Consider the following 24,536-nt stretch of genomic DNA (forward strand, 5'->3'; position numbering starts at 1 on the left):
GCACATCCTTTACAAATAGCAAGGAATAGGAAGGCCAGGTGGGTAATCCGAAATAATAGAGTGTGCCATCTTGTTCAGTCACTTCTCTAGCGCTGCCAAGGGAAACACTGGCAATTCCGGTGGGCAGTGGTACCGGAACTTGCGAGCCATTATTCCAGAGGATTCTGATGATTGCTCCGAGGCATCATCTCGTGCAAGTCGCAAATCGAGACTTGTAACTCGTAGTCAGAAAGAGACTGCCGCCGAAATGAAGGATTGGCTACTTACTGAATCATCATCTGCCAGCGAGTCCTGAGTACTTGAGTTGCCTTCGAGCTTTGTTAACATAGATTGTCAGTAATTGCTTAGTAATCAACAGGTTTTCAGCAATCCCGCAAGCATGACAACCCGCAATAAGTTTTCTGCTTTTCTTTTGGCACTCGTTAATCCGCGAATTGCCCTGTTTTCGCTATTCTCACCACTACTTGTTGTTTTACATCAGCTGGTGTCGCTACCTTCAACAACCGCCACCTAATAAGTTTTACCTGGCCGAAGCTACTTCTGACTCGAAGCCTCCGAACCCACCAGAAGGACAACGGCAACACGACAACACGACACCCCGAACAAGGACTGCGACAACAAACAAGGAGGAACAACTCGTCCCCCGTGCGTGTCAGTTGCAAAGGTGGATAGAGCACGATATCCCCTGCCTTTGCCCCACCACAGGGCAGTCCCACGATCGGCCCCCCTTCCAACAAACCCGATCGTTACCAGTACGCAGGATGTGGTGGAAAAGCTCCCCGACTCCGAAGGGCGAGGGAAAGGGAACCAGAAGTTAGGTGGAGAATTGTTCTACAGTGGCCCTCAAATTTTCCCGGAGGCGTACAAGTTACACCGAGTCACCCTGTCTCGTCTCATCAACCAGATTCCGCCTGCAAGTGCCAACGAGCATGGCTTACAATGGTGGGCCACTGTGACGCTTCAAGAATCGCTCTCGAGAACAAAGCTCAGCAAAGCCTACCCCTGGGTGCGTATTCCACATCTAACCTTCAGACGTTCTTAAGCGGGGACTCGATGTTTTGTAAATATTCGCGCTTCTGTACACGTCTCCAATGAAATTCTACACACAGTGAACATTCGTACAACTTCAACGTACAAACGGGGGAAGAACATAGGCGTAGCTCCATCTGAAGGCGCACGACTTTAAACACTCAGTTGGCGGAGTTCCGTTTTGGCTGCCGCCAACCTGTCAATCTTTCTCATCAATTCTTGCCTCCGCCCTGCGGTCGAAGCAGGCTCCTGGAACATCGCTGCGCAGCGTTCCTGGGCCCCTGGGCCCGTAACTTCTAGACCATCCCACAGAGCTCGATCAAGACCACGTTCTAGTCCGCGAACAGCCTCGTGATCGACGGACATGCATACCCCATCGACGAAACGTTTGTATGATACTGAAGAGATATTGCGTCAGTTCCGCATCGCCAACCCATACGAGGTGGACTTCGTACCTTGGAAATACGCACGCACACTCGCCATGATATCTAACCCTGTCTGCATTGGATCGGAAGGGAGTAGTTTGGGTAGGGCATCGACACGTGTACTGATCCCAAGTTGTGCAAGTCCCGCCATGACTCGGTTAACTTCCGGGTTGTTATTCGCCCACAACTTCGATGGCAAATCGTCGCTGTGACGGCAAGACCTGTAATACCCCGCAAATTTGTCTCGATAGTGAAGATAGTAATCGGTGTTTATTGTTTGGGGGTCGTTCTCCAGCTTTACGAGCCATTCGATCCTGTCCTTCGTCCGCGCCGCTACCTGATCGAGATGATCTTGTATTATCATCCTTGCCACCTCATTAGTACCCAGGGAACGCAAAGAAAGACCGAGAACTTACAATACGGACTGATGTGCGCCACCCCGGCCTATGTGCTTGAAATGCTTGTCAACCGTGTTCTCCAGGTCTTTCTTAAGAACATCGTAGACGGCATCGAACATGATCGTTGCCGGTCTCTTCCACTTCTCTACATATTCTGTAATGTAATTATGCTGAACGACAAAGGGAGTATGATCGGGCAGCTCTCGTGTGCGCGAACTTCAGGCTGTCAGGGCAACGTAGCCAACATTGAAAAGCCGCTAAGACTCACATTTCCGCTCTTTCCATGACTTCTTCAATGTATATATTCTTCGAGGTGATTGCGACTTGTTGATCATTGCCTCCCGTGAGAGGCTTCTCCTCGTTGTCTAGAAATGATGTTGGGGGAAGCCGGTGCTGATGTGCCTCCTGCCGCACCCATGGTATAAAGCTGGGAGCGGTTGCTCGTATCTCGCGCTTGAATCTTGCAGTGTGAACTCTTATCTTCTGCAAGAGCCCATTTTCTTCAGGTGTACCCTCAATCCGATCGGAGAGTTCTTTGCGGAACTCGCTAAGGATACGAAGGGCTTCGCTTACAGGATCGGATGGTGGCACTGGCGGAAGGTCCGCAAGGTCCTTTTCTGCGTGTTGCAGAACCCTGTACAGCTCGTCTTGTATCTCCGGTAATCTATGTGTGTATAGGCAAGTGATAAGCATTCACCTCGACATGGATGGAGTAGGTAAATAAGCATGACGAACCTTCTAGATATGAGTTCCGCTAGGATGTTACTCAATCGTTCTGTAAGCTTGCTGGTGCGGAGGAACGACTGGAAATGATCTTCAAGATCACACCATGGCGGGGTGCCAGCGAAGAAACAATCTTCTTGAGCACGTGCCTCCGCCCAGGTTATACCCTGTGCGAGATCACTCGAGCCAGGCTGCTTTACGCAATACCAATTATTGGCCAGTGGCTCCACTTCATTCCGGATGAGTCTGGCCCATGACTCTTCCTCGCCGTATGGAATGCGATCGGGCTTCGTAAGTACACCTGTGTAGTGGCTAGGTCAGTGGCAAAGACGAGAAAGGCCTTCGTGACTTGCCAACAGTCCGTCTCCCCTCAGGATCATGCTGCTTGGCAAGATGGTGTGCGCCTTGGTTTTCGAAGTCGGCTGCGAAGAGCGTCAATGAGCACACATAAGCGGTGGAACAGGTAACTCACTTTCACAGGCAACTGTCAGCAGTATGAGACAACTCGCTCGCTCGATGTACGAAACGACGAGATTTTTCACCAACTCTATATCGTGCACACGTCCTGATTGCCCCACGCTCGCGATAAGCCCGGGAAGATCTACAAAAGATAAATCTGCTAGATCCCGACCGCTGATGTCTAACGAAACATAGTTGCGCGAGAACGATGTTTCGTTCTCATCTACGGTCGCACCGCGTAAGAAATCGTCGGGATCTGTTTTCGGATTCAGGATGGCCCTTTGTGCACGTCTAATCCTTTCCTCCACTTCGGCTTTACTAGTCAAAGCTTCTCCGAAAGGGACAACCCGAGGCTTTATAGGAGAACCACGTTCATCCGTGTTTAAGTGAAGCCTTACGATGCAAGTCCATTCAGAGTCTGTATGCGTTAGCCTACATTCAGTTGGGCACCTGCGGATCACTAGTCATCACAGTGTCAACAATTCCAAGCGAACAATGAGGTACTTGCCTTGTGCAAGTGCCCGACGATCGCGGCAGTGTGAGCCCTGAGATCGACTCGATTAACGAGGACTTCCCCGCGCTTTGGTTGCCGATAACAGCAATCATCGGCAGGTCGATATCCTTCTGCACGCTAGGACAGAATATGCTACATCAGCTTACATTTTCTCAGAAGATTCGCATGGACCACTTCACCCTGTATTACGAAGACGGTTGAGTAGATCTAGCAGAGCTCGACGATCCTGAGCATTCGTAGGGTCTGATAGGCCGACGGAGGCATTCATGTCTGGGAAAGTATCTGAAAATGATTCGGTACTGGTGGTTGTGGAGGACATGGGGAGGGCAACGTTTGAAACCGATATTTATAAGCCCAGGATGCGGATATGGAACTCCGACAAGGGATCTCTCGGACGGAATCGTCCCTTGGATATGAATTGTATCCCCGGGAAACAGGGAATGATATACCACCTTTCTCCGGAGACCGCGCAGCAACAGTATGAAATACTAGAGGGTTCTATCAGCAAACTCCTACCAAACGGGATCGGAAGTGAGTCATCGGTTTCCAAAGTCGTTGCATCGGACTATATCTGGGAAGTCGACGAGCCACTGGTAGGATCAGTACGGGATATGACAGTCCTGAAGGAACTGCGGTTTCTTCCCTCAGCAAAGGTCTGGGTCATCGGAACTCCTGATTACGGAACGACTGACCCATGGGTAACGACGCTTCAGGTTGAACGTGAAACACAAGGTTTCAATCTCGTGCACCATTCTATATATCGATACCGGTTGTGCTTTCTCGATCGCGTCGATTATGAACGCTATGAAAACGAAGGGGAGAAGACTCGTTGCGGACCAAAGAATCTGGCACGTCTGAGATCAGCCAAAGTCAGGCCCAATATGGCTCGTTGCAATTCCGCTGATTAGATATGTCCTATGCGGCCGAGCGGGATCTGCGAAGGCAATGATATGGGGTAAATTTCAAAGAGCACGAGGACAGCAGCCCACCGAATTCCGATCCCGCAACAAGCCACGTAGATATCCAACTTCCCAAGCTCATACGACAAAGAAAAGGCGCAGCATCTTTTCCCGTGAAGGAGACTTATTTCCTCCTCATCTTCGTGTCGAAATCAATCGCGGATACGGTTACGATTACAATACAGCGCTACAGAGCCATTGGGTACTTTACATTGCAGATGCCAGTAATCTGCACGATATCTAGAGTTTAGAGATGGAAATACGATGAGGTTGTTGCTCAGGAGTCGTCTTTGGGAAGGTGACAGTCAAAACACCATTATCCATCTTCGCCTTCACTTCCTCAGGCTGCACGGCTACGTCAGCATGTCTCGCAAACAAAGGCGTATTTGGGTACCGACCTGTACTCCAACAGGAAGCTGGATAGTCCGCGAGAACTTGCCACGACGGCATTCGCAGACCGAATAACCGCCCTCCTTGCGGGATTCGTCCTTCTTGAACTCTCCTGAGACTGTCAAGCGATTGTGCTGAACTTCGATGGAGACGTCATCACTGTTCAATCCCGGCAACTCAAATGTTGCCGTGACAGTATTGGTCTCTTTATTCTCACGAAGATCCATCCTTTTGAAACACGTATGAGGTATCTCATGAAGATGCGCCATGATAAATTCCTACCTGGGCCGGAGTAAACCCTGCTGATTTGTGCCAGAGGTCTGGTTCCTCTCAGTCACAGCAGTCAAGGGTTGGAAACGGGCTGTAAATGCGTCATCGAAGAGACGGTCGAATTCGGTGAGAGGGTCGTAGTAGAAGCGCATGACAGAAGACATTTCAAGTGGTGTTCGTACTAGCAGGACAAGGACCGGTAGTTCACAGCGGACAACAGCTGTCTCAGTCCCCTCTTATATAGGGTACTCCTGTACGTAGTACCGTGTTGAACGTTCTCGACGAGCCGCAAAGGACGACACACATTCAGAGATATTCAGGAACGTTCTAGGCTTCCAGCTGGCGTTGAGTTCCTGTTTTGGTGGTGAGACAACGCCGAGTGTTTGCTTCTGAACGGAAAAGGAATCTCATGATGTCATTCTAGCACATGTCCCGCCTAAGCCGCAAAGTACTGGCATGCAAGAGAAGGCACGAGTATTTATTCGAAAAGATAACCGGAAATGTCCAACGCACAGCGGTCTCCAGAAGATTCAAGATTGCTGCGGACCTGTTACCTTGACGCATATAAAAGGCCTTCAGACAAACCTCTCAAGACACATAACGCCTCACTAAACTTGCCTCTCTTAATTGCACACGAAACAATATGTCGCTTTCTCAGTTCTACTACGACCCATTCACTGAGTTCGACCGTCTTTTTGAAAATGCATTCGCGTCTCGCTTTCCACGTCAAGGCGCCTTGACTGAAGGCGGACGAAACCTCGAAAGGCGACAGGGTGTCCTGTGCCCAAAGTAGGTGCATTGCGGACCTCCTTCGTTGTTGAAGGCTAACACGCTCGATAGGCTAGATCTTCATGAGAACAAGGATACGAATACTGTTACCGCAACCTTTGAACTGCCGGGGTTGCGTACGGAAGACGTCGCTATTGACCTCCACGAGAATCGCATGACGGTCTCTGGGGAGTTCAATAAATCAGATTCCCGTGAAGAAGGCGGATTTGCAGTGCGGGAACGCCACCATGGCAAGTTCTCGCGCACCATCCAGTTGCCTACCAGTGTCAAGGTAAGAAGTTGTCGTTAGTATTCATGTGTACACCTGAATACTTACTGTGTCGACGTGTAGCCCGAGGATATCAAGGCAAAGATGGAGAATGGGGTCTTGACTGTGACGTTCCCCAAACTTACCGCTGAACAGCAACCTCATCGCATCACCATCTCTTGAGGGACGAAATTCATACAATGAGAAAGGAAGGAATCTTATTCGGTGGTTGTTAGCAATTGTACTTCAGAATGGCTCCGCTCCGATTTTTGTACTAGTAACTTCGTGGCTATGCAATGAAGAGTTTGTGATCAGATTAGTCAGCGCCTTTTGAATTCAATAAGTGCAAACAACGCTTCCGATGCTCACCGCGTAATGTCAGTAATGAGCTGCATTTGGTGCACAAGTGATGCTCTCAGCATGCCTAGCGTTGGGGAGACGCAACCTCGCGTGGAGATCGCGAGAATACATACGCTGCATCGCGACGCCTTCTAGCGCAGACACCGAACACACTCGAGAACAGCTTCGCCAGCTGTTGAGGGAAACGGCGCAGTCCGTGACTGTAGTCACGACGCTCGTGCCGTCTGATCCACCCGTGGACACGGATAAAAACGAGTGTAGAAAATTCCATGACGGCACAGGGGGAGTATACCATGGTGCAACGCTATCCTCGTTCACTTCGATCGCGTTCGACCCCCTCCCGCTCGTCGCATTCTCCCTGCGCATACCCTCCCGCATGGCAACCGCCCTAAACACACACGTACGCGACGTATCCGATACCAACGCTTCCCACATGGTTATAAACATCCTCTCAGCCGCACAACCCCACCTCGCTGTCAAATTCTCGAGACCGGACCTCCACCCGCGACCGCTAGAGGACCCGGACGTACAGTGGACCAAGTCTGAGGAGGGGTTTCCGATCCTATCTGGTGCACTGGGCGCACTGTCGTGCACGTTGATATCTCGCTCGCTGCCATTGGGAGACTTGCGTTGGGTGCCAGGACGTCACCCTTCGGAACAAGTTGAGGGGTATGGTGGTTTTACTTCAGAGCTGTTCATTGCGCGGGTATCGCGTGTCGAACGTGTTCCATGGGTAGAAGAACAGACGGGGGAAAATGACAGGTTACGGACGTTGCCTCTTCTCTACCATCGGCGCAAGTACGCTACTGTCTGTGACATACCACCCAAGTCGTAGCAGCAGTTGCAGAAATCATACCCTCGTACTAAGAAATGCACGGATTTCTGGTGGTAGTAGATACATCTATTGTTGAGTTTACATACATACAGTAAGATGGTCATAGTTTCATGCCGGAAAATAGGGCGTTGAGATCAACCCAGCGCCTCCCACATCGTTCGAGATACTTGTCAACGATCTCATTCATATCTTTAAAGAACTGAATGCAGATTTCATTACCCGTGATCTCCGCGACTGCGTCTGCAAACGGAACAAGTTAAACCACGATGATGGCAGGTCCGGAAAAAGGAGAGTGACGCACCGGAGCCCCCACTGCCGAGGGCAGCTTTTTTCGCTTTGTCGGCGTCGAACAGACTCTGGAAATATTTTAGTTGATTGTACAGGTCCGCATCCGAGTATTCGTATCGCATGATCCCCTCACACCCGAGCCGGAGGCACCGACGACCGTACACTTTCATAGACCGGGTGCGATTCGCACATGTCGAGTCACCACATATAAGCCAGGCCAAATAGTACTGTGCGATGCGTGCCCGTATTTGCACCTCTAGCTGCGTCTGTAAACTTATAGTCGGGAACTGGCTCTCGCACGCTAGGCAAGCAGGACCAGTGGGCTGTACAACCGAGGACTGCCAGTCCCTTCAATCAGTCTGCTACTGGACACCGAAAAGCAGGACGTACTTCTCGCTCCCAGATCGGTCTGAATTCAGCCTCGCCCTTACATTTTCTACACCGAATAAAGAAGGGCTGACAATCCTTGAACCGCTCAGAATCTGGGATCTGTGACTCGAGGGTAGCGAATGCTGGGCCTCCGCCTCCGCTCCCAGCAGTTCGGTAACGACTCGGGTCGAGCCCTGCTTCTGATTTAGATCACAGCCAAAATGAAGACAAACGACTCACCTAGGCACTCAGCTAGCCGAGTTCTGTCCGTTCCTTCAATTGGATCACACAGGCGTTCGATGGGTGGTAATATCTGGTTGGCAAGGTAATGCTCGTAGTCAATGTCCAACTCTCCAGGTGCCGCTTTCTTCAATTCATCCGGATGCCTCGCACGGTCAGCCTGCGCGGTTTTCGAGGGCTCCTCGCCATTTCCGATACAGAAGACATAAGGAATGACATCTCCGGATCGGGCACTACCGCCTTTGGCCTTCATACGAAGCGCAACTTGGACATGAGGTTGACTCTTAGCATCGGGGTAATCTTCCGGGTTTTTGCCCAGTCGCTACATTACATGTCAATAAGTCCTTGGGACCTACGGGAATTACGTACCTTGTGAATGATAAACTCCTCTACATTGACCTTGCCACTCCGTACGTTCAAACCGATCGTAGTTAAGTACTCGTGGATATTTTGCACGACGAATTCGGTCGCCTCGCCTGACAAAATTTGATCCAGCACATACCTGCCGGTCACGCACCGCACACCTGAATCAACGCAACCAAGACACATGAAACGATCACTTACTGTGAAACATTCTTCGACAGCGCGCAATACTCCCTGCGCTTCATATCTAAACCTTTGACCTCAATTGACGTACGTGTTCCTTCCTCAACTTTAAGCGCTGCATACTTCTTTTTCTGCAGAAGCAGGAGTCGTGCAAATATGCCGTCAAGGTCGATCTCGAGAAGTTTGTATTGATTGTTGACGGCTCGCTTGAATTCTGCGGATATCTTGAGGGCCTCCGAGAGCTCTGTCACGTTCGAATTGACGAAGACGGAGTCGGTGTCTCCGTACACCACCTAGAAAACCTCCCTCAGAATGGACGGATCTAGCGGAGGAAGATGGTGAACTAACATCGAGCTGCAGAGTTTCCGCCAGTTCGCGTGTATGCGTAAGAATCTCTCGACCCTTGAAGGTCGTCAACGCAGCGAGAGGGCGGGCGTAGAACCGGGAGTACTCGAAACCCAGACACCCATACATACTGTTCGCCGTCAACTTTAACGCTTGTTGCTTGATGTCGTACTATGGCATACTCGATCGTCAACTTTCAGAGACCACTCACGAATATACACGACATACTTGAAGGAGTTTGGCGTGTGGTACCGAGCGGTCTTTCATCAGCGATTTGACTTGCCGTCGACGTTGGACTAAGGTTGCAATAAGTCTCGGCAAGACACCTTGTGGAATATGTGAATCAGGGGGATCTGGTATTGTCTCGTCCGCGTCCTGGCAAAATCCCTCGTCAGTGTCGCCCACTAAACTGAACGTCTGAGCCACCAACATTATCTGACCGATCGACTGTGGTGAAATCAATGTTGTACTCCTGGATAATGCTCGGGTATAGCGAGTTGAAGTCCATGACGAGGATATACTTGTCCCACAAACCACGCTTCGGTTCGAACACCAATCCACCTTTATATTTGTCGCGTCTGCTCTTACCTCCTTTACCGCCTCCTCCTTCGCCGTCCTCATCAGCGTCCGGGTCGGGCTTGGGAGCTTTTTTACCAAAAGTCTTGTCAGGGCAGATGTATTTCAGTCTATGAAATTCGTGCAGAAGAATGTATTCGTTCCGCTCTGCACGACCACCGTTTAGGGTCTTGTTCCTATATAGAAAGCACGTTAGAACGCGGCTCCTTCCACGCACTCATTACCAACCAAGCATTACCAGCAAGGTTAGTGAGCTGTTTCGTCAGAGGGAGAATTTGCACTTTAGACGCGATAGCCATCTGGTAGTGAGCGTCAAGTTCACAGTGTCGCACGAACGTCATAAGCATATCCGGCGACGACAAGCTCCCGTCGAAGTATGTCGCAGTATCATCTGCATCGATATCCTGCCTGTCAGACTTGAGGTGCGACTTGCACATCTCGGTAAGAGACCACGTCGTGGATGCGATCATGCTCTGCCAATTGTAGCTGAGCATAGAATGAACAGTAAACAAGGGGAAGTTCACGTACGCGTGCACCTTCGCTGGCGAGATCGCAGAGTAAACGACCGGCCATGAACCGGATGTTGGTACCTTGTCTACCGATAGGGATCCACTTCGCCCTCCTGAACCGACCGAGACGTGACCAGTGATCAGTCTTGGTATCCTTCATTCGGCTAAGGAGGACATCTAATGACACTCCGAGGAAATCGTGCCCGATCAATACGTCGGGATCCGCTTTGTATATCGTCACTGAAAGCCAGTCAACTTACGGGAGGCTGGGGAAATGGGAAGACATACTCAAGAGGTTATTTAAAAGCATACGTTCGTTCTGCATCGGGGAAATTATACTTCTGCCATTGGCTCTGGCGTATTCTTCGAATTTGGGTGGGAACCTGTCGAGCGGGCGAACGAGGGTATGAACGGTGCATTGCAACTGTTCCGGAGGCGTTGGGTCATCCAGCCGCACTGTACAGTACATAAGCAGGAGATATAAAGGACGAGGTTAATGCATACCGTCGCGCCATATTCGACCAGAGACACAAACTATTTCACGCTTGTTTTCTTGGTGGTTAAGGACAGTTCGCACAGCAAGACTCATGATAGTGAGGGGCGGTGGTTCTGGGGCGCCGTCACCCATGGGGCTCACGTCTTTTGGACTGGAGACGCTGGCTTCAAGCTTGCACCATGAAATCTGAAGCAAATATCAACGAGATCGATCAGTGGAAACAGACAAGTATCACATACCCCAGAGGCATCGATATTGACGTCCTTGATTGCCAGCCAACAGGGACCCATGATTTTGCGTTTTAGAACAAAGATTTCGAAGATACTCGTGTTCGTCCCGAAGATTCGAAAGATATTTGGCGAGCAGGCATCCATAGGAATCTGGCTCTCTGCAGAGCACCCGTCACCGCTTGATGCTTGATGACCGAAGGGAAACTCACCTTCATACGAGTACAAAACTTTCATCCATTCGGCCTCCTTAGGAACGTCCTTCATGTCGAAGGCATACTTCCGTTTGACCCAGCGTGCCTTCCATGCTTTGATACCCAATTTCCTACGTATGCGATCGAAATCGTCGTAGACGTCCTGCCTCTCTGGGACGACGTCCGTGTCCACTATTTCGGTTTCGCCTGCCTCATTTTCTTGTTCCATGACTCGTAGCTGACGAGGAAGAACAAAGAGGTTGCGTTGCATCCCCCCGATAGCGAGACAGGCCGACACCCATGTACCAGAAGATTTGTCTTTCACTTTGCCAACGAGGTAGAGCTTGCCATTGTGTTCCAGATGATCAAGCCAGAACATATGGAGGGTTCCATCCTTATTGAGCGCATCTACGGAAGATTTTGACTTTGATGAGGAACCTGACCCTAGCATGTCATCGGTGGTGACAGCAAGGGAGTCGTAGACGGAAAGCCAGGAAGGAACACCAGCCTCCTGTTTTGCCACATCAATCTTAGGGATCGGCTTCGAATCCAGCTTTGTTGCAGGCAATTCTTTCTTAATGGGAAGGGTAGGCTTCTCATCGATGTCGTCGATTTTCATGAACTCCTCCATGTCGACATCATCAAAATCCATTGACGCGTCTTCCGAACCGCTGTGCATAGCTAGTTCACCCATGCGTTTGATAGCGGGAATCACTGCGGTAGAGTCTTTGTCGACACGTGCTTTCTTCTTGGGACTCAGCATGGTTGAGTAGTCCTCGTAGTCACTGGAGGGTGGATTAGATGAACCTAAGTCGTCAGGCATACCATCAGATGAGTAAGGGTCGTGGTTAAAGTTCTTAGAACTCTTCCGTTCTCTGTACGGAACAGGCGAAGAATTGAGAGCAGGTTTCACGTCGTCATAATCAGACAACGGCGAGGGTTTCCTTTTCATTGTCCTCTTTGGAGTGAGACTTGGACCTGACTCGATGCCTCCGAGAAGGTTCGCCATAAAATCATCTTCCTGTTCGGCGGATACGGCTGGACGATACGCGCTGATCGAAGGCTGCGCGACGGGCGGGGGTGGAGCCTTTGATTTTGCCTTCGACTTGGCGACAGCATCCCCAGTTCTCTTCTTAGCTGTAATGTATGTCTCGGTCAATAGCTAGTGACCGCATCGTGCGGCAGACTTACATTTCCTGGTTGAGTGTGATCGTTCCTCTTTCTCGTCCTCGTCCACATCGTTGTGACCCCAATCGTCCATCCCGTTGTCCATGTAACCGCTCACGCCATCGTCAACGACGAAATCGTCCTCCTGCAGTCTTCCCCGCACGATACTCTTGTACTGGTCTTCGGTGACCTCGTCGTATAGCGCGACGTCCTCATCGACCTGGGCGACGCGTCAATCGACCGACAGGCTCTCTCCTTCACGTCGCCTACCTTCCAGTCCCTTTTCCCGCCTTCTCGTACGCGTTTGTACGCTGCAAACTTGTCCGTATTTCCCTTCGTTCGGCGCGATCGCTCTGCCATATTGCCAGTTACAAGCCGCGGATACACGCCACAAGCGCGTGTCCCGTTTCCTTTCAACCTCCGCCCCCAAAAACAACCTCAAACGACCATGTTGGCCTCAAGATGGCTCAAGAACGCCGTGCGACCGCATTCACTGTACCGTGCGGCATCGGCCAGGGCAGTAGTAGCTGCGCGGTCAAGACTACGGCCCGCAGATAGCATTCGGGCAATTGCTTCCAAAGCAACACCAGAACAACCTAACACAGATACCACGAAACTCTCCACAACCTCCTCGCCGACTTCAAAACAGTCTGATGCCGACCCACCTGAACCACGGCTGCTCATTGCGTTTACCTGTACAGTGGACAAATGTAACCATCGTTCTGCACATTCATTCACGAAGCGTGCCTATGCTAGCGGCGTCGTGATTATTCAGTGTCCCAACTGTAAGAATCGGTGCGGTACTTCTTTCTGCTCTGAAGAGCGTATCCAATTAACATCAACGACGAGGCTAGCCATCTTATCGCTGATAATCTTGGTTGGTTCAAGGATACTATGGAAGATGGGAAACTCAAGAATATCGAGGACGTCCTCCGTGCACGCGGAGAGAGCGTTCGCAAGGTGAAACTGGACTCAATAGATGGTGATATCGAATTTTTGGACCATTAGCAGGTACGTTGGTTTCTCCGAATTCCGTGACTTCCGACTGACTTTCTTGCGCAGGGCCAGGAGAAACTCACTGCATACAATACATACGCTATAATTTGTAATCAGCGTTTAAAAACCGCTCCTGCCAGATACGCGATGCGTTATTCGTACAACCTTGACTCCCTCGCTCCCTTGCGTCCACTGAATGCGCCAACTGGAGGGAGCTCATATGTTGGATGCTCGTGGCAAGAACCAGGGAGTCACCCTCATCATCAGCGTTGAGAGCCTGCCTTGAGAAAGTTCTTTTCGTGTTGGAGGTTCTCTGACCTCTGTTCTACCAGGCGACCTGAGTTGTGTTGAGTCGTTGGGGACCACCTTCGTCTGGTTGGCCAAGTGCTTAGGATGTTGGCCCAAGTACGTGTGGCCCGCAAATCTGACATGTCCAATACCTGGGTACATACATCAGAAAGACAAAACCCTCGCCAGCATTCGCACAGTACGCTGTCAAAAGACGGATGTCAATTGTGATTGTGAGACGGTCGATGCTTTGTCATGATTTGGAGTTCTAGAACGGGGGAACAGCTGGGAGTGATTGTCTTCCATCGAGTCTGTGGTCTGCCTATTACGGGACCACTGGTTTGACACACGCAGGAGTCAAAGTACGATGAAGTCATCACACAGCATTCATTGGACAGTACTAGTCACATATTGTTACATTTCGGACAAGGGTACATAATTGTCGTCCTCACATCACGCCGGGCATACAAATTGGAATTTGAACAGCTGGAAAGGATCGTAAATAGGAGGGTCAGCTGGTCTAACAATCAGTTCGCGGAGGAGAATCTGGAAATATGCTATGGATAAATGTCTCACATGTGGGAGAAGCAGTGGATCATACCTGACGCTCGGGCTCGGGCTCTTCGCGCCGCGGAGCAGTCCATGCAAGATTTCCATACCCAGGCTTCCTTTCGATGCTAGGGATTACTGTATCAGTATCTCACTCTCTCGTCAATACTAAGCACTAATAACTTACGTGTATATGTCGTCATCCTCATCATCCTCTCTGTGGAGGACAACCCACTTCTCAGCAGGTTCATTTTCGAAGGCGAAGACGCGAGGATCAGGTAGACGAGGATCCTCTGGACCGGGAACACCGCGGGTGTTCTTGATTACTGGACTCATGTCCTCCTGGACCTTGATGAGATAGGTCTCCGGCTCATCTACGACCAGCTCGACGATAAACTGGGTGAATCGAGATCAATCAACTCCTTGTAAATAATACCGGGATCAGATTTACCTTAGGAGGCAATACTCCGTCGGGAAGGACTACAACTGGAACAGGAGGCGGGGGGTAAATGGGGTTCGCGAATCGGGAAAGACCAAGGTCTTCCTTGTATGCCACAGAGATGATCTGGTACACGCCGGGACGGAGCCTGTGCATCATGTTGAAAATAATAGTCGAGTACGTTGACTGGGGGAAGCACTGATAGTCGGTCGCCCTTTTATCCTCTGAGGACTGGGTACCCTCATGGTCTTCGGAAACCCTTGAATCCGACCCCATCAGGTCATGGGACTACTTTCATATTCGAACTACTCCATTAGAACAAGCTCTGATGGAATGTTCTGCAAGTACAGAAGAAGCAACACACCAAGGTGGAGTAATCGATAAGCCAGTCGTGCGGCACCACGCAGGAGGACTTGAGCGCCAACTTGCATTGCATATTGCGGAGGCTGGAGATGGGACGAAGCCGCAAAATCTGTCCGAGATTGGGTGTAGCGAATCATCCAATGAAGCGTCGTCGGGGCGAGGGATGGGCCACCTTAGCTTGGGCAATGGGGATGACCAACCATTTTTACGCTGATTTCCATTGAGCGTATAACTTGAACAAGCACGGAAAACAAACATTATTCGTGCCGCCGACGTAAAAGTCGTCCCAGAGGCGTCCCACGTGTGGGAGAAGCAGTGGACCATACCTGACGCTCAGGCTCAGGCTCTTCACGTAAGAAGCCCAACCCTCCTTTCGGAGCTAGGTATCATTGTATCAGTATCCGACTCTCTCGTGAATGTCATGAACTGGTGGCTCATGTGTATGCATTCCCGAACGGGAGTGGATTCCACCCCGTCAGGGCTATGGAATGTTCTGCACATACCGAGAAGTATCTTCACAACATACCAAGATAGAGCAATCAATGGGAAGCCAGAAGTACGGCGCCATGCATGAGGACTTGAGCGCCAACGTGTATTGCATATTGCGGAAGCCGAAGACGGAACGAAGGTGCAAAATCTGTCCTAGATCCGGTGTAAGTTGTAACCAAATCATGTTTCGCGCCGTCACGCAAGTTTGCGATGTGAAGGACATCCTATCCAAGAAATTACTCCGTGACTTGGCACGTGTCCTGGAGATCTTAAACTTACCTCTTGGGGATCGTATAGGCGCCAGCGATTGATCTGCCACACCAGTGCCTTGCCCGCGGCATAGAATGGGTACGAAACTACTATATCGTACGAACCAAACGCCCATCTAGACCCAGTGCGATGGTATCTACGATTGTACCAGGTTGGCATCTTTGAATGGAGGGAAACACGGAACTTCTGATCCTTGCATTTCAAAGGTCCTCGGAACTTTGCGATTGTAGACACCCGTACGTGTGCTGAGATGGAGATGTCAGCAAGTGAGAATTGAGAAATTCATCTACATACCATCGTATTCAGCATCATTCAGAAAGTCCATGGCGCTACCAAAAACAAGTCCAATGTCAAACATACTTTTAGATGACCTTGGTGCAAGGGCCAACTTCATCGCCAGAGCACAGGGTCACAGTGTCCCTAGTGACACGGTCGCTGCAGTGAGATGAGTTCGATGATTAACCTGGCATGCAAACCGTCGATATGACGGTAGTCCCGTGACTTTCCCAGTGTCGCCCTGATGCTCCAAGTTCAAACCGTCCTTATTTACTTGTAATGTTGGCAGTTCCCAAAGCTACGTCGCATATTGATCGATGATTCGCACTGCTTCACGGGTAAGCACGCGGCCAAACGTCAAAAAAAATCACTCCGAGAGCTCTGTGACGTTGGAAAATATTGATGAAGACGGAATCGGTATCTGCGTATACGACCCAGAAAAACCGTCAGGACTGGCTGACTCCATGGGGTCACCGATATAGTGATTTTGTAGGACCAGACTTTGTGCCAATTCACGTGTGTGCGTAAGGATCTCTGGACCCTTGAAGGTTTTCAACACAGTGAGAGGACGGGCATAGAGCCAGAAGTACTCGAGAGTCGAGACCCACATACTGTTTGCCGTCAACTCTGCACGATACTCTTGTACCGGTGGAGTAGGGAGGGGAGGGATGCTTAGTCAGGCGGGAGAAGAGTACAGATCACTCAGCTCCTTGCTCGCGGGGCCACATCTTGCTGCTCCACTGATCTCGTGGTATATGTAACGCAACGTCCCCATCAGCCTAGGAAACACGTCAATCGATCAACAAGCTTGCTCGTCGCCTCTGCAGGATCTCTCTGCTATCTCCAGTCGCCTCTTACTTGTGACTTGTGACTTGAGTGCGTGTCCCATTTCACAGAAATCTATAGCAAGATCTCAGTCGAGTGCGCGAGCAGCAAACGTCTGAATTCGCATTACCTATAGCAAGATCTAAGGTAACGACGTGAGCGTGAAGTACATGAACATGGGAACAAGACACTATACCCACCTCAGTCAAGTGTGCGAGCGGCAAACGTCTGAGGTGGTGTTACTACAGTAACGAGTTAAATATGCTATATGAAACAAAAGGGTGAGACATGGGTGTTGAACCTGGTATTGAAACTACAAGCACAGTCATAGCGCGAGTGCTTGTACCGTTAATTATACATATGAAACATTTGGAGACAATAAACCAAAAATTACCATGCTGTATTGTCAGCGCTCGAAACAACTAAGTACAGTGGTCTTGTAGACCCATAAACGGGAAGTGTTTCCCATGGTAAGGAAAAGTAGCGTCAATTAGTGAATGAAGGCTACGAGTGACTTGCCAAATCTAACACTCCCCCTCAAGTCGGGTGTAGGCTGAGTTCAACCATGAAATGTTTCACCTTCGGAGACGGTAGCACCTTCGTTAGCGTATCGGCGATCATGTCTGTGGTCGGGCAATATATGAGGTGAATTTTGCTGTTTTCTATGACCCAGCAAATGAAGTGAAAACGGATATCGATGTGTTTGGTGTGTGCATGATACTGATGGTCTTTAGTGAGCGTGATGGCTGATTGATTATCAGAAAACAATGTGGTCAGCTCGACGAATGGCTGAAAAAGCTCTCCAATGAGCGACTGAAGCCACAAGGCCTCCTTGGCCACATGTGTGGCTGCCACATACTCGCTCTCAGTCATTGAGAGCAAGATGATTTCCTGTCTTTTAGAAGACCATGACACCGCTCCGCTGTCTATTAGAAAAGTGTACCCTGAGACCACTCTGCGGTCTTCTGCCATGCTACTGTCTGCATCTGCATACCCAGTCAACGCACTTGGTGATCCCCCATATGTGAGTCATAAGCCTTTTGTCCCGAGAAGGTACCGATAAATTCTCTTTACAGCTTCCCAATGAGCAACTCCAGGGTTGCCCAAGAAACGTGAGACAGTTGTTACGGCATATGAGATGTCAGGACGAGTGACAAGGGAGGTGTACATGAGCAATCCTACAGCTTCACGATAGGGTACATGGCACATCATAGCGAATTCAGCACCAGTTGACAGCAACTGCCCAGAATGCAGTTTGGTACTGGGTTCCATCGGGTTTGACACGGGCTTGAGCTCGTCGAAGCTGAAGCATCATATGATGGACTTGATGTAGGGGCGTTGGCACAGGGAGATGGTACGTTCGTCTCTATTTCTGGTTACTTCAATGCCAAGCAGCCAGTGAAGTTCCCCAAGGTCGGTAATCTCAACGTATTTTCTGACGTTGCGCTTAAGCTCCTCTATCTCATTTAGGGATGTTGCGGCAATGGTGCAATCATCGACATGGATGACAATGATGACAAGCTCACCGGTGGTGCATCGTCTGAAATAGACAGCCTGGTCGACCGAGCACTGGGTAAGGCCCAGCTCATCGACAAGGATCTCCACTAATCTTTGGTACCAGCAACGGCCGCTCTGCTTCAAACCATACAATGTCTTTCGGAGGCGACAGACTTTATTGGGGTGATCAGTGGATTCGAAGCCTGGGGGCTGTCACATGTGGATTACTTTGTCATTGGTAAGTGTACCGTTCAGGTATGTGCCTTTGATATTGATCTGATGGAGTTCCAGGTTTGATCGCGCTGCCATGGCAAGGACGGTTCAAATGGATGCAAGCGTTGTGACTGGGGCGAAGGTATCGAAATAATCAACACCTTCGACTTGAGAGAAGCCTTGAGCGACGAGTCGGGCTTTGTACCGTACCACATTTCCAGCAGTGTCTTTCTTCATGTGGAACACCCATTTGGATCCAACTATGTTGGCACCACAAGGTGTGTCAACAAGTTCCCAAGTACCTGCCGCATGTAACGTTGCTAACTCTTCTCTTATCCCGGCCTCCCACTGTGGCCAATCTGGCCGATGACGAGCCTCAGCCAGTGAGGTAGGCTCAAGGGCTTCGGACTCAGTGGTGACTTCATTCATGGCCATAGCGAGGTCGATATTGCAAAGGGCATCGTTGGGATCGTCTACGATGGATGTGAGCAAAGCTGTGGCTCTGTCCTCCCCCTCAAGTCTGGTGGGGTTGGCTTTGTCTTTGACTGTAGTGGGGAGCTGGACTCCTTTTGGTATATTAGGTATACCACGACCATTTGTACTGCCTTTACCTGGCGAGGATATCAGCAAGTTGTTGGCTAGGCTTTCGAATTCAGTTTCATGACAGGTGGTTCAGCTGGAGGTGATGGGGGCACGGGATGAGCCGGGGTGACATGTGGAGGCGTTGGAATTTCTTTTGTCTTTGGGATGGGAGCTGGAGGTGTTAGCATTGTGTTCGGTAAGTAGCTGTCTTCTTCCTCCCCCTCGCGAGGTAATGACTCAGCTGAGGAGGGATTCCAATATACATTCCTTTCGACGGTAACTGACTTCTTTTCAGGCCAGTACACGCAACAGCCATTGGGGCTGTTATCATCAATTCCAACCCATCAGGCCCTCCACAACACGCCCTCCAAGTTTGGTTCCACCCTCGATTCATACCCAGACACTCGAGCCCCATGCGCAGGCTTGACTGAGGTCTGGTTTCTTCCCGGTCGCAGCTTCAAGGGGCGTCCCACCGTCAAGTGCTCTGGTGGGAGTCCTGTTCTTTAACCAGACAGCAGTGGCGCACCGCTTCACCCCATAGAGTGCGAGGCAAGCTGCTCTCATGCAGCATGGCATGGACTTTTTCAAGCAAGGTGCAATTGAGATGCTCAGCGACTCCATTGTGCTGTGGGGTATCGTGTATGGTGAGCTTCTGTTTCGTTCCAGCCACCTTGAGGTACATCACAAATTCTTTTCTGAGGTACTCGCCACCTTGATCGGAATGGAGGGTCTTCACGCGAGCGTTATGCTGGGTGTGACACCAGGCCTCGAAATCTTTGTAGGCTGTGAAGGCTTCACTCTTCTGGCAAAGGAGATGAATATAGGTGAGTCGTGTCTTATTGTTGGTGAAGGAAATGTAGTAACGCTGTCCACCGAGAGTTTCTATGGGTGCGGGTCCCCAGATGTCGCTATGTACTTCTTCAGCAAACTCGCGAGCTCATTCTCCGATGCATTCCTTCGTGACAGGCTTCCTGGTTGCCTTCGCGTATACACAGGCTTCACAGAAGGTCGGCTCGTCTTTTGACAAGTTGAACTTCAAACCTGATACAAGTCCCTTTTCAGCTAGGCGACAAGCGATGGACAGAGAAATGTGTCCCATCCTACGGTGAAGTTCCATCACAGTTATTGATTCAGCTGCTGTGTTTGCACTGTTGCGATCATCGTTGTGGACGACGCGATAGAGCCCAGCTTTAGACTTAGGGATGTGACCAACAACATCATCAGCAGGGTTCCTGATGGTACAGGTACCTTCAGCAAAGGTGACGGAGTAGCCTAGCTGGTCAAGGCGGCCGACGGACACAAGGGTGTATCTGACCTCAGGTGAGTATAGTACTTCGGTGAGTCGCAGTTTAGTTACATCGTACCCATTCAGCACCTCTATGACTAACTCCCCCATAGCTGTAGCATCGAAGAGTTGTTTGTTGGCAGCCGAGAATGACTTGGGTGGTATCGTCACCAATGTCTCGAACTTCTCCTTGTAAGGGGAGATGTGTCGAGTGGATCCAGAATTGTAGAGTTCAATGACAGGCATGCCGATGGGGCTGTCATTTATGAGGTTCACGAACTCTGGGGAGGTGTTAGTGGGCTTGACATGATTTGAAGCGTCACCGTGGGGTGAGTGCTCATCATCCACATCCCCCATCTCGCTGAACCAGTCTTTGTTGGTGGTGATGAAGCAGCATCAATCAACGTCATCGTTGTCTGACGATACGCTCAGCAAGTCAGGGAGTGAACCCTCGTCATCGAGTTCATCCAGGGCGTGCACTGAGAAGGCGCCCTCTTCATCAGAATCGAGCATTACAGCATGCACAGATCCCTTGGTGGCAGCAGGTAAGCTTTCTTTCTTTGTTTTGTCAAGATCAGGACATTGAGATTTGTAGTGTTCTCTCGACCCACAGTTCCAGCAGGGGCCTTGCTGGCGAGTGTGCCCTCTGGAGCTACCCCCTCGACTACCATTTCTTCCATTTCCTCTCCCCCTTCTGAAAGAATTTCCGGGGGTCAATGACATGGCTTCATCGCCATCGCGATTCTTGGCTTTGGATCGCACATGCCAAGTCTCTTTGCGACTTCTGTGCTCAGACTCTTTGATGATCAAGGAGATGAGAACGTTGGGGTCAATAGTTTGTGTTGGGCTGTACAGGCGTGCGGTTGCTAGCTGTCCAGATGCGAAGCTGGTGAGGTACTTAGGCAGCGATTAGATGATGGTTGAGTGGTAATCCTTTTCTTCAATCTGTATGCCGATGGCAGCTAACTCATCTCTCTTCGTATGCAGATCGTCCAAGAACTGGCAGACATCACCGTCAACAGGGCACTGCAAGTTTAGAAACTTTGTGCGAAGGTCAGTCTGTGCATAAGCACCCTTCTCCATGTATTCATGAACAATTTCATTCCACATAGCTGCGACGCTGTTAAGGCTACGCACCTGGAGTGCAGTGGAATCAGGGATCCGTTGGGTAAGTAAGTGTTTCGCCATATTTTCGCTTTTTTGCCACTTAGTGAGTTCGTCAGCATCAGGAGGGACTACGGTTACGAATCCATCCTGATCAGTGGAGGTCGTGCCGACAGGGCAAGGAGAGGTGCCATCAAAATGGGACCACAATTCCTTAGCTTTGATGGTGGTCTGGAAGCGAAAGGGAGAAGATCGCCCAGTTCACACCTTTGATGTCAAGTTTCAGGACATTGCCTGGGAGCGTGTCGGTGGTGACAGGGATGGCAGTAGTCATTTGTGGGGGGGGGGGGGGACGAGGGTTGGTTGGCAGTGAGAATATCAAAAACAATGGTGAGACGTCGTATAGGCTATTAGAGCTCAGGGCTCATAACCTCACAGAAATCTATAGCAAGATCTCAGTCGAGTGCGCGAGCGGCAAACGTCTGAATTCGCATTACCTATAGCAAGATCTAAGGTAACGACGTGAGTGTGAAGTACATGAACATGGGAACAAGACACTATACCCACCTCAGTCGAGTGTGCGAGCGGCAAACGTCTGAGGTGGTGTTACTACAGTAATGAGTTAAATATGCTATATGAAACAAAAGGGTGAGACATGGGTGTTGAACCCGGTATTGAAACTACAAGCACGGTCATAGCGCAAGTGCTTGTACCGTTAATTATACATATGAAACATTTGGAGACAATAAACCAAAAATTACCACGCTGTATTGTCAGCGCTCGAAACAACTAAGTACAGTGGTCTTGTAGACCCGTAAACGGGAAGTGTTTCCCATGGTAAGGAAAAGTAGCATCAATTAGTGAACGAAGGCTACGAGCAACTTGCCAAATCTAACACCATTTCCTTTCAACCTCTGCCCCCAAAACAACCCAAACAACCATGTTGGCCTCAAGGTGGCTCAAGAACGCTATGTGACCACATTCGCTGTACCGTGCGGAACTGGCCAAGGCATAATCTTGGTTGGTTCAATGGGCCTATTGAAGGCAGGAAACTCGAGAACTCGACGAGAATGTCCTCCGTGTACGTGGGGAGAGCGTTTCGCAAAGCAAAACTGGACTCAACAGATGGTGATATCGAATTTGTGGACCACTTGCAGGTACATCGGTGTCTTTAAATTCCGTGACGTCTGCCTCACTTTCTTATGCAGAGCCGGAGACACCCACTACATACAATACATACATTGGTATACTGATGTGACATTCGTACTATCCTGACTTCCTCATTCCCTCACATCCATCAAATGTGCCAACTGGAGGAAGCTCATATGTTGGCTGCTCGTAACAAGAACCAGTGACCCACTTCTAATCATCAGTGTTGAGAGCCCGCCTCGAGAACTGTTTTTTTTGTGTTGGAGGTCAGATGGATTTTGCGCCCAGTAGACTGCTCTCTGATCTCTGTCCTACCGGCGAATTGAGTTGCGTCGAGTTGTTGAGGACCACCTTTGTCTGGTTGACCAAGTGCTTAAGATGCCAAGTACGGGTAGTCCATAAGTGCAGTATGTCCAATGCTTGGGTACATCCAAGATGAAAACCTGCACCAGTATTTGCATAGCATGCTGTAAAAGACGGGATGTCAATTGTGATTGTGAGATGGTCACGTTCATAAAATTGGCAAAGCACGATGCTCATTCAGGCAACTGGCTATAGCTCATACACAACACCCATCGTCGCATTTCTCACCAGTACCAAATCCACTTTGTTCACTTCACTCTTTTCGCAAGCTCAAATTTAAACAGATGGGCAGGGTCGAACTGAGGAGGGTCTGATAGATTACCGATGAGGGGCTCACAGAGAATCTGGAGATATGTCAGAATAATCGTTCGAAGTGCTAGAGAGCTGACATTGGGTCATACCTGCAAGGGATTAGGTTTTTTCGGCTCGAGCCAGGGAGCAGTCCATGCCAAACCGCCTTCACCCTTCCTCTCAACACTAGGTATTGTTATATTTTTCAACCATCTCATCAGTCTCAAACACCAGAAACTTACGTATATGGTCTATGGGCCTCCCTGAAAGTGATAATCCACTCCTCAGTATGTCTGTCTTCGAAGGAACTGACACAATTATCTAAGTTCCGGATGGTGTTCCCATTGACCTTGATGGTGTAAGTGTTGACCCCCTCGCGTTTTGTGATGGTAAACTAGACAATGCACAAAGAGTCAGTCAACTCCCCATGCATGGTGCAAGGAATGAGAATAGCTGTGGGGGGCATAGTTTTAGGAAGATGAAGGACAATCGGGTAGGGAGGAAGCACGCCGTTGTCTTTGGCGTCACTAAGGAACTGCTGATGTTCCACAGAAGTAATGTAGTATTCACTGGAACCGTTTTGAGTCATCTTGTGGATTTGAAGAGTCGAATTCTTGGCTGAGGGATGGCCAGTGGCCAACAGCTGGTCGCCTTTTTATCCTCTGCGAACTACATACCTGCAAGGATCCCCGGAAGCCCATGGATTGCAGTGCGCAGGTCATGCGAAGTATTTTCGAATGTGAATGTCACTCAAATAGAGCAAACTGTGATGGAACGTTCTGTGAGTACCAGTGAAGCAGCTTCTCAATGTGGCACAATCGAATGACCAGAGCCTCCAGAGCCACGCCCCCAAGTTTCAATTGGATTCATCAATAATAAATATGAAAAGGACAAAGTTAGGGCGCCAGCTTGATCGGCTTGCATAATTATGGGATCTGGAGATTGGTCCAAGGATTAAAATCGGTCCTTCTAAGTTGAGATCCTACTCCATCGTGGATGGCGCGTCGAAGACCAGTTTGGTACCCATAGTACGTCGCGAGCGCAGCAAATGGATGGCAACCTTTTTGCGGAAGGTCTCTGGCGTCTATGGGACATCTCACATGCCCTTTGCCGGATGAGTTCAGCCATAAATATCTAAAACACGACCCAGCCTCCTGGGTACTGGATGAAGGTTTGGAAAACCGATTCGCCGCGAGGCAAGC

At 49.9% G+C, this 24,536-nt stretch overlaps 7 protein-coding genes across 7 annotated transcripts; 2 read left to right on the forward strand and 5 right to left on the reverse strand.

Annotated features, from left to right (window-relative positions):
• Positions 1-1,138: 1,138 nt before the first annotated feature.
• On the reverse strand, positions 1,139-3,834 carry F5J12DRAFT_973350 (P-loop containing nucleoside triphosphate hydrolase protein). Its single transcript, XM_051750120.1, has 9 exons — positions 3,728-3,834; positions 3,529-3,665; positions 3,048-3,494; positions 2,925-2,997; positions 2,588-2,887; positions 2,121-2,516; positions 1,871-2,068; positions 1,485-1,819; positions 1,139-1,427 (listed from the first exon to the last, which is right to left on the reverse strand). The coding sequence occupies exons 1-9, from the start codon at positions 3,814-3,816 to the stop codon at positions 1,183-1,185; spliced, it is 2,220 nt and encodes a 739-aa protein (XP_051601498.1). The 5' UTR covers positions 3,817-3,834; the 3' UTR covers positions 1,139-1,182.
• Positions 3,835-4,691: 857 nt separating this feature from the next.
• On the reverse strand, positions 4,692-5,531 carry F5J12DRAFT_822474 (HSP20-like chaperone; the record flags this gene model as incomplete). Its single annotated transcript, XM_051745356.1, has 2 exons — positions 5,180-5,531; positions 4,692-5,125 (listed from the first exon to the last, which is right to left on the reverse strand). Coding segments are annotated over exons 1-2 (412 nt in total), but the record flags the coding sequence as incomplete, so codon positions are not given.
• Positions 5,532-5,595: 64 nt separating this feature from the next.
• On the forward strand, positions 5,596-6,525 carry F5J12DRAFT_822478 (small heat shock protein). The gene is made up of 3 exons (XM_051745357.1): positions 5,596-5,956; positions 6,008-6,227; positions 6,288-6,525. Exons 1-3 carry the CDS (start codon positions 5,811-5,813, stop codon positions 6,384-6,386), a joined length of 465 nt encoding a protein of 154 aa, XP_051601500.1. The 5' UTR covers positions 5,596-5,810; the 3' UTR covers positions 6,387-6,525.
• A 28-nt stretch (positions 6,526-6,553) lies between these two features.
• Positions 6,554-7,495, forward strand: F5J12DRAFT_822480 (flavin reductase like domain-containing protein). The gene has a single exon (XM_051745358.1). It carries the CDS (start codon positions 6,613-6,615, stop codon positions 7,396-7,398), a length of 786 nt encoding a protein of 261 aa, XP_051601501.1. The 5' UTR covers positions 6,554-6,612; the 3' UTR covers positions 7,399-7,495.
• Positions 7,496-13,434, reverse strand: F5J12DRAFT_822482 (uncharacterized protein; the record flags this gene model as incomplete). Its single annotated transcript, XM_051745359.1, has 19 exons — positions 13,210-13,434; positions 12,841-13,150; positions 12,626-12,792; positions 12,380-12,575; positions 11,207-12,325; positions 11,007-11,155; positions 10,776-10,953; positions 10,560-10,727; positions 10,291-10,511; positions 9,991-10,235; positions 9,617-9,938; positions 9,415-9,561; positions 9,190-9,357; positions 8,860-9,134; positions 8,665-8,797; positions 8,296-8,617; positions 8,077-8,249; positions 7,700-8,024; positions 7,496-7,638 (listed from the first exon to the last, which is right to left on the reverse strand). The coding sequence occupies exons 2-19, from the start codon at positions 13,037-13,039 to the stop codon at positions 7,499-7,501; spliced, it is 4,647 nt and encodes a 1,548-aa protein (XP_051601502.1). The 5' UTR covers positions 13,040-13,150; positions 13,210-13,434.
• Positions 13,435-14,092: 658 nt separating this feature from the next.
• On the reverse strand, positions 14,093-14,903 carry F5J12DRAFT_891408 (uncharacterized protein; the record flags this gene model as incomplete). The annotated part of the gene is made up of 4 exons (XM_051747486.1): positions 14,093-14,185; positions 14,241-14,316; positions 14,376-14,584; positions 14,640-14,903. The coding sequence occupies 4 exons, from the start codon at positions 14,901-14,903 to the stop codon at positions 14,093-14,095; spliced, it is 642 nt and encodes a 213-aa protein (XP_051601503.1).
• An 8,388-nt stretch (positions 14,904-23,291) lies between these two features.
• Positions 23,292-23,923, reverse strand: F5J12DRAFT_781872 (uncharacterized protein; the record flags this gene model as incomplete). Its single annotated transcript, XM_051742634.1, has 4 exons — positions 23,292-23,387; positions 23,445-23,520; positions 23,577-23,728; positions 23,822-23,923. 4 exons carry the CDS (start codon positions 23,921-23,923, stop codon positions 23,292-23,294), a joined length of 426 nt encoding a protein of 141 aa, XP_051601504.1.
• Positions 23,924-24,536: the final 613 nt, after the last annotated feature.

This window comes from Pisolithus orientalis (genome assembly GCF_024613125.1).
Source record: "Pisolithus orientalis strain OTSU chromosome Unknown F5J12scaffold_9, whole genome shotgun sequence".
In the NCBI taxonomy this organism is placed as follows: domain Eukaryota; kingdom Fungi; phylum Basidiomycota; class Agaricomycetes; order Boletales; family Pisolithaceae; genus Pisolithus; species Pisolithus orientalis.

Excerpts from the sequence above, each read along its gene's own strand:
- F5J12DRAFT_973350 (XM_051750120.1), bottom strand. The coding sequence starts at position 3,816 with ATGAATGCCTCCGTCGGCCTATCAGACCCTACGAATGCTCAGGATCGT. Across the intron at positions 3,666-3,727 it reads AACCGTCTTCGTAATACAGG|CGTGCAGAAGGATATCGACC; the intron begins GTGAAGTGGTCC and ends ATTCTGTCCTAG. Across the intron at positions 3,495-3,528 it reads CACAAGGCAAGTACCTCATT|TGATCCGCAGGTGCCCAACT; the intron begins GTTCGCTTGGAA and ends TGTGATGACTAG.
- F5J12DRAFT_822478 (XM_051745357.1), top strand. The coding sequence starts at position 5,811 with ATGTCGCTTTCTCAGTTCTACTACGACCCATTCACTGAGTTCGACCGT. Across the intron at positions 5,957-6,007 it reads CAGGGTGTCCTGTGCCCAAA|GCTAGATCTTCATGAGAACA; the intron begins GTAGGTGCATTG and ends CACGCTCGATAG. Across the intron at positions 6,228-6,287 it reads AGTTGCCTACCAGTGTCAAG|CCCGAGGATATCAAGGCAAA; the intron begins GTAAGAAGTTGT and ends GTCGACGTGTAG.
- F5J12DRAFT_822480 (XM_051745358.1), top strand. The coding sequence starts at position 6,613 with ATGCTCTCAGCATGCCTAGCGTTGGGGAGACGCAACCTCGCGTGGAGA.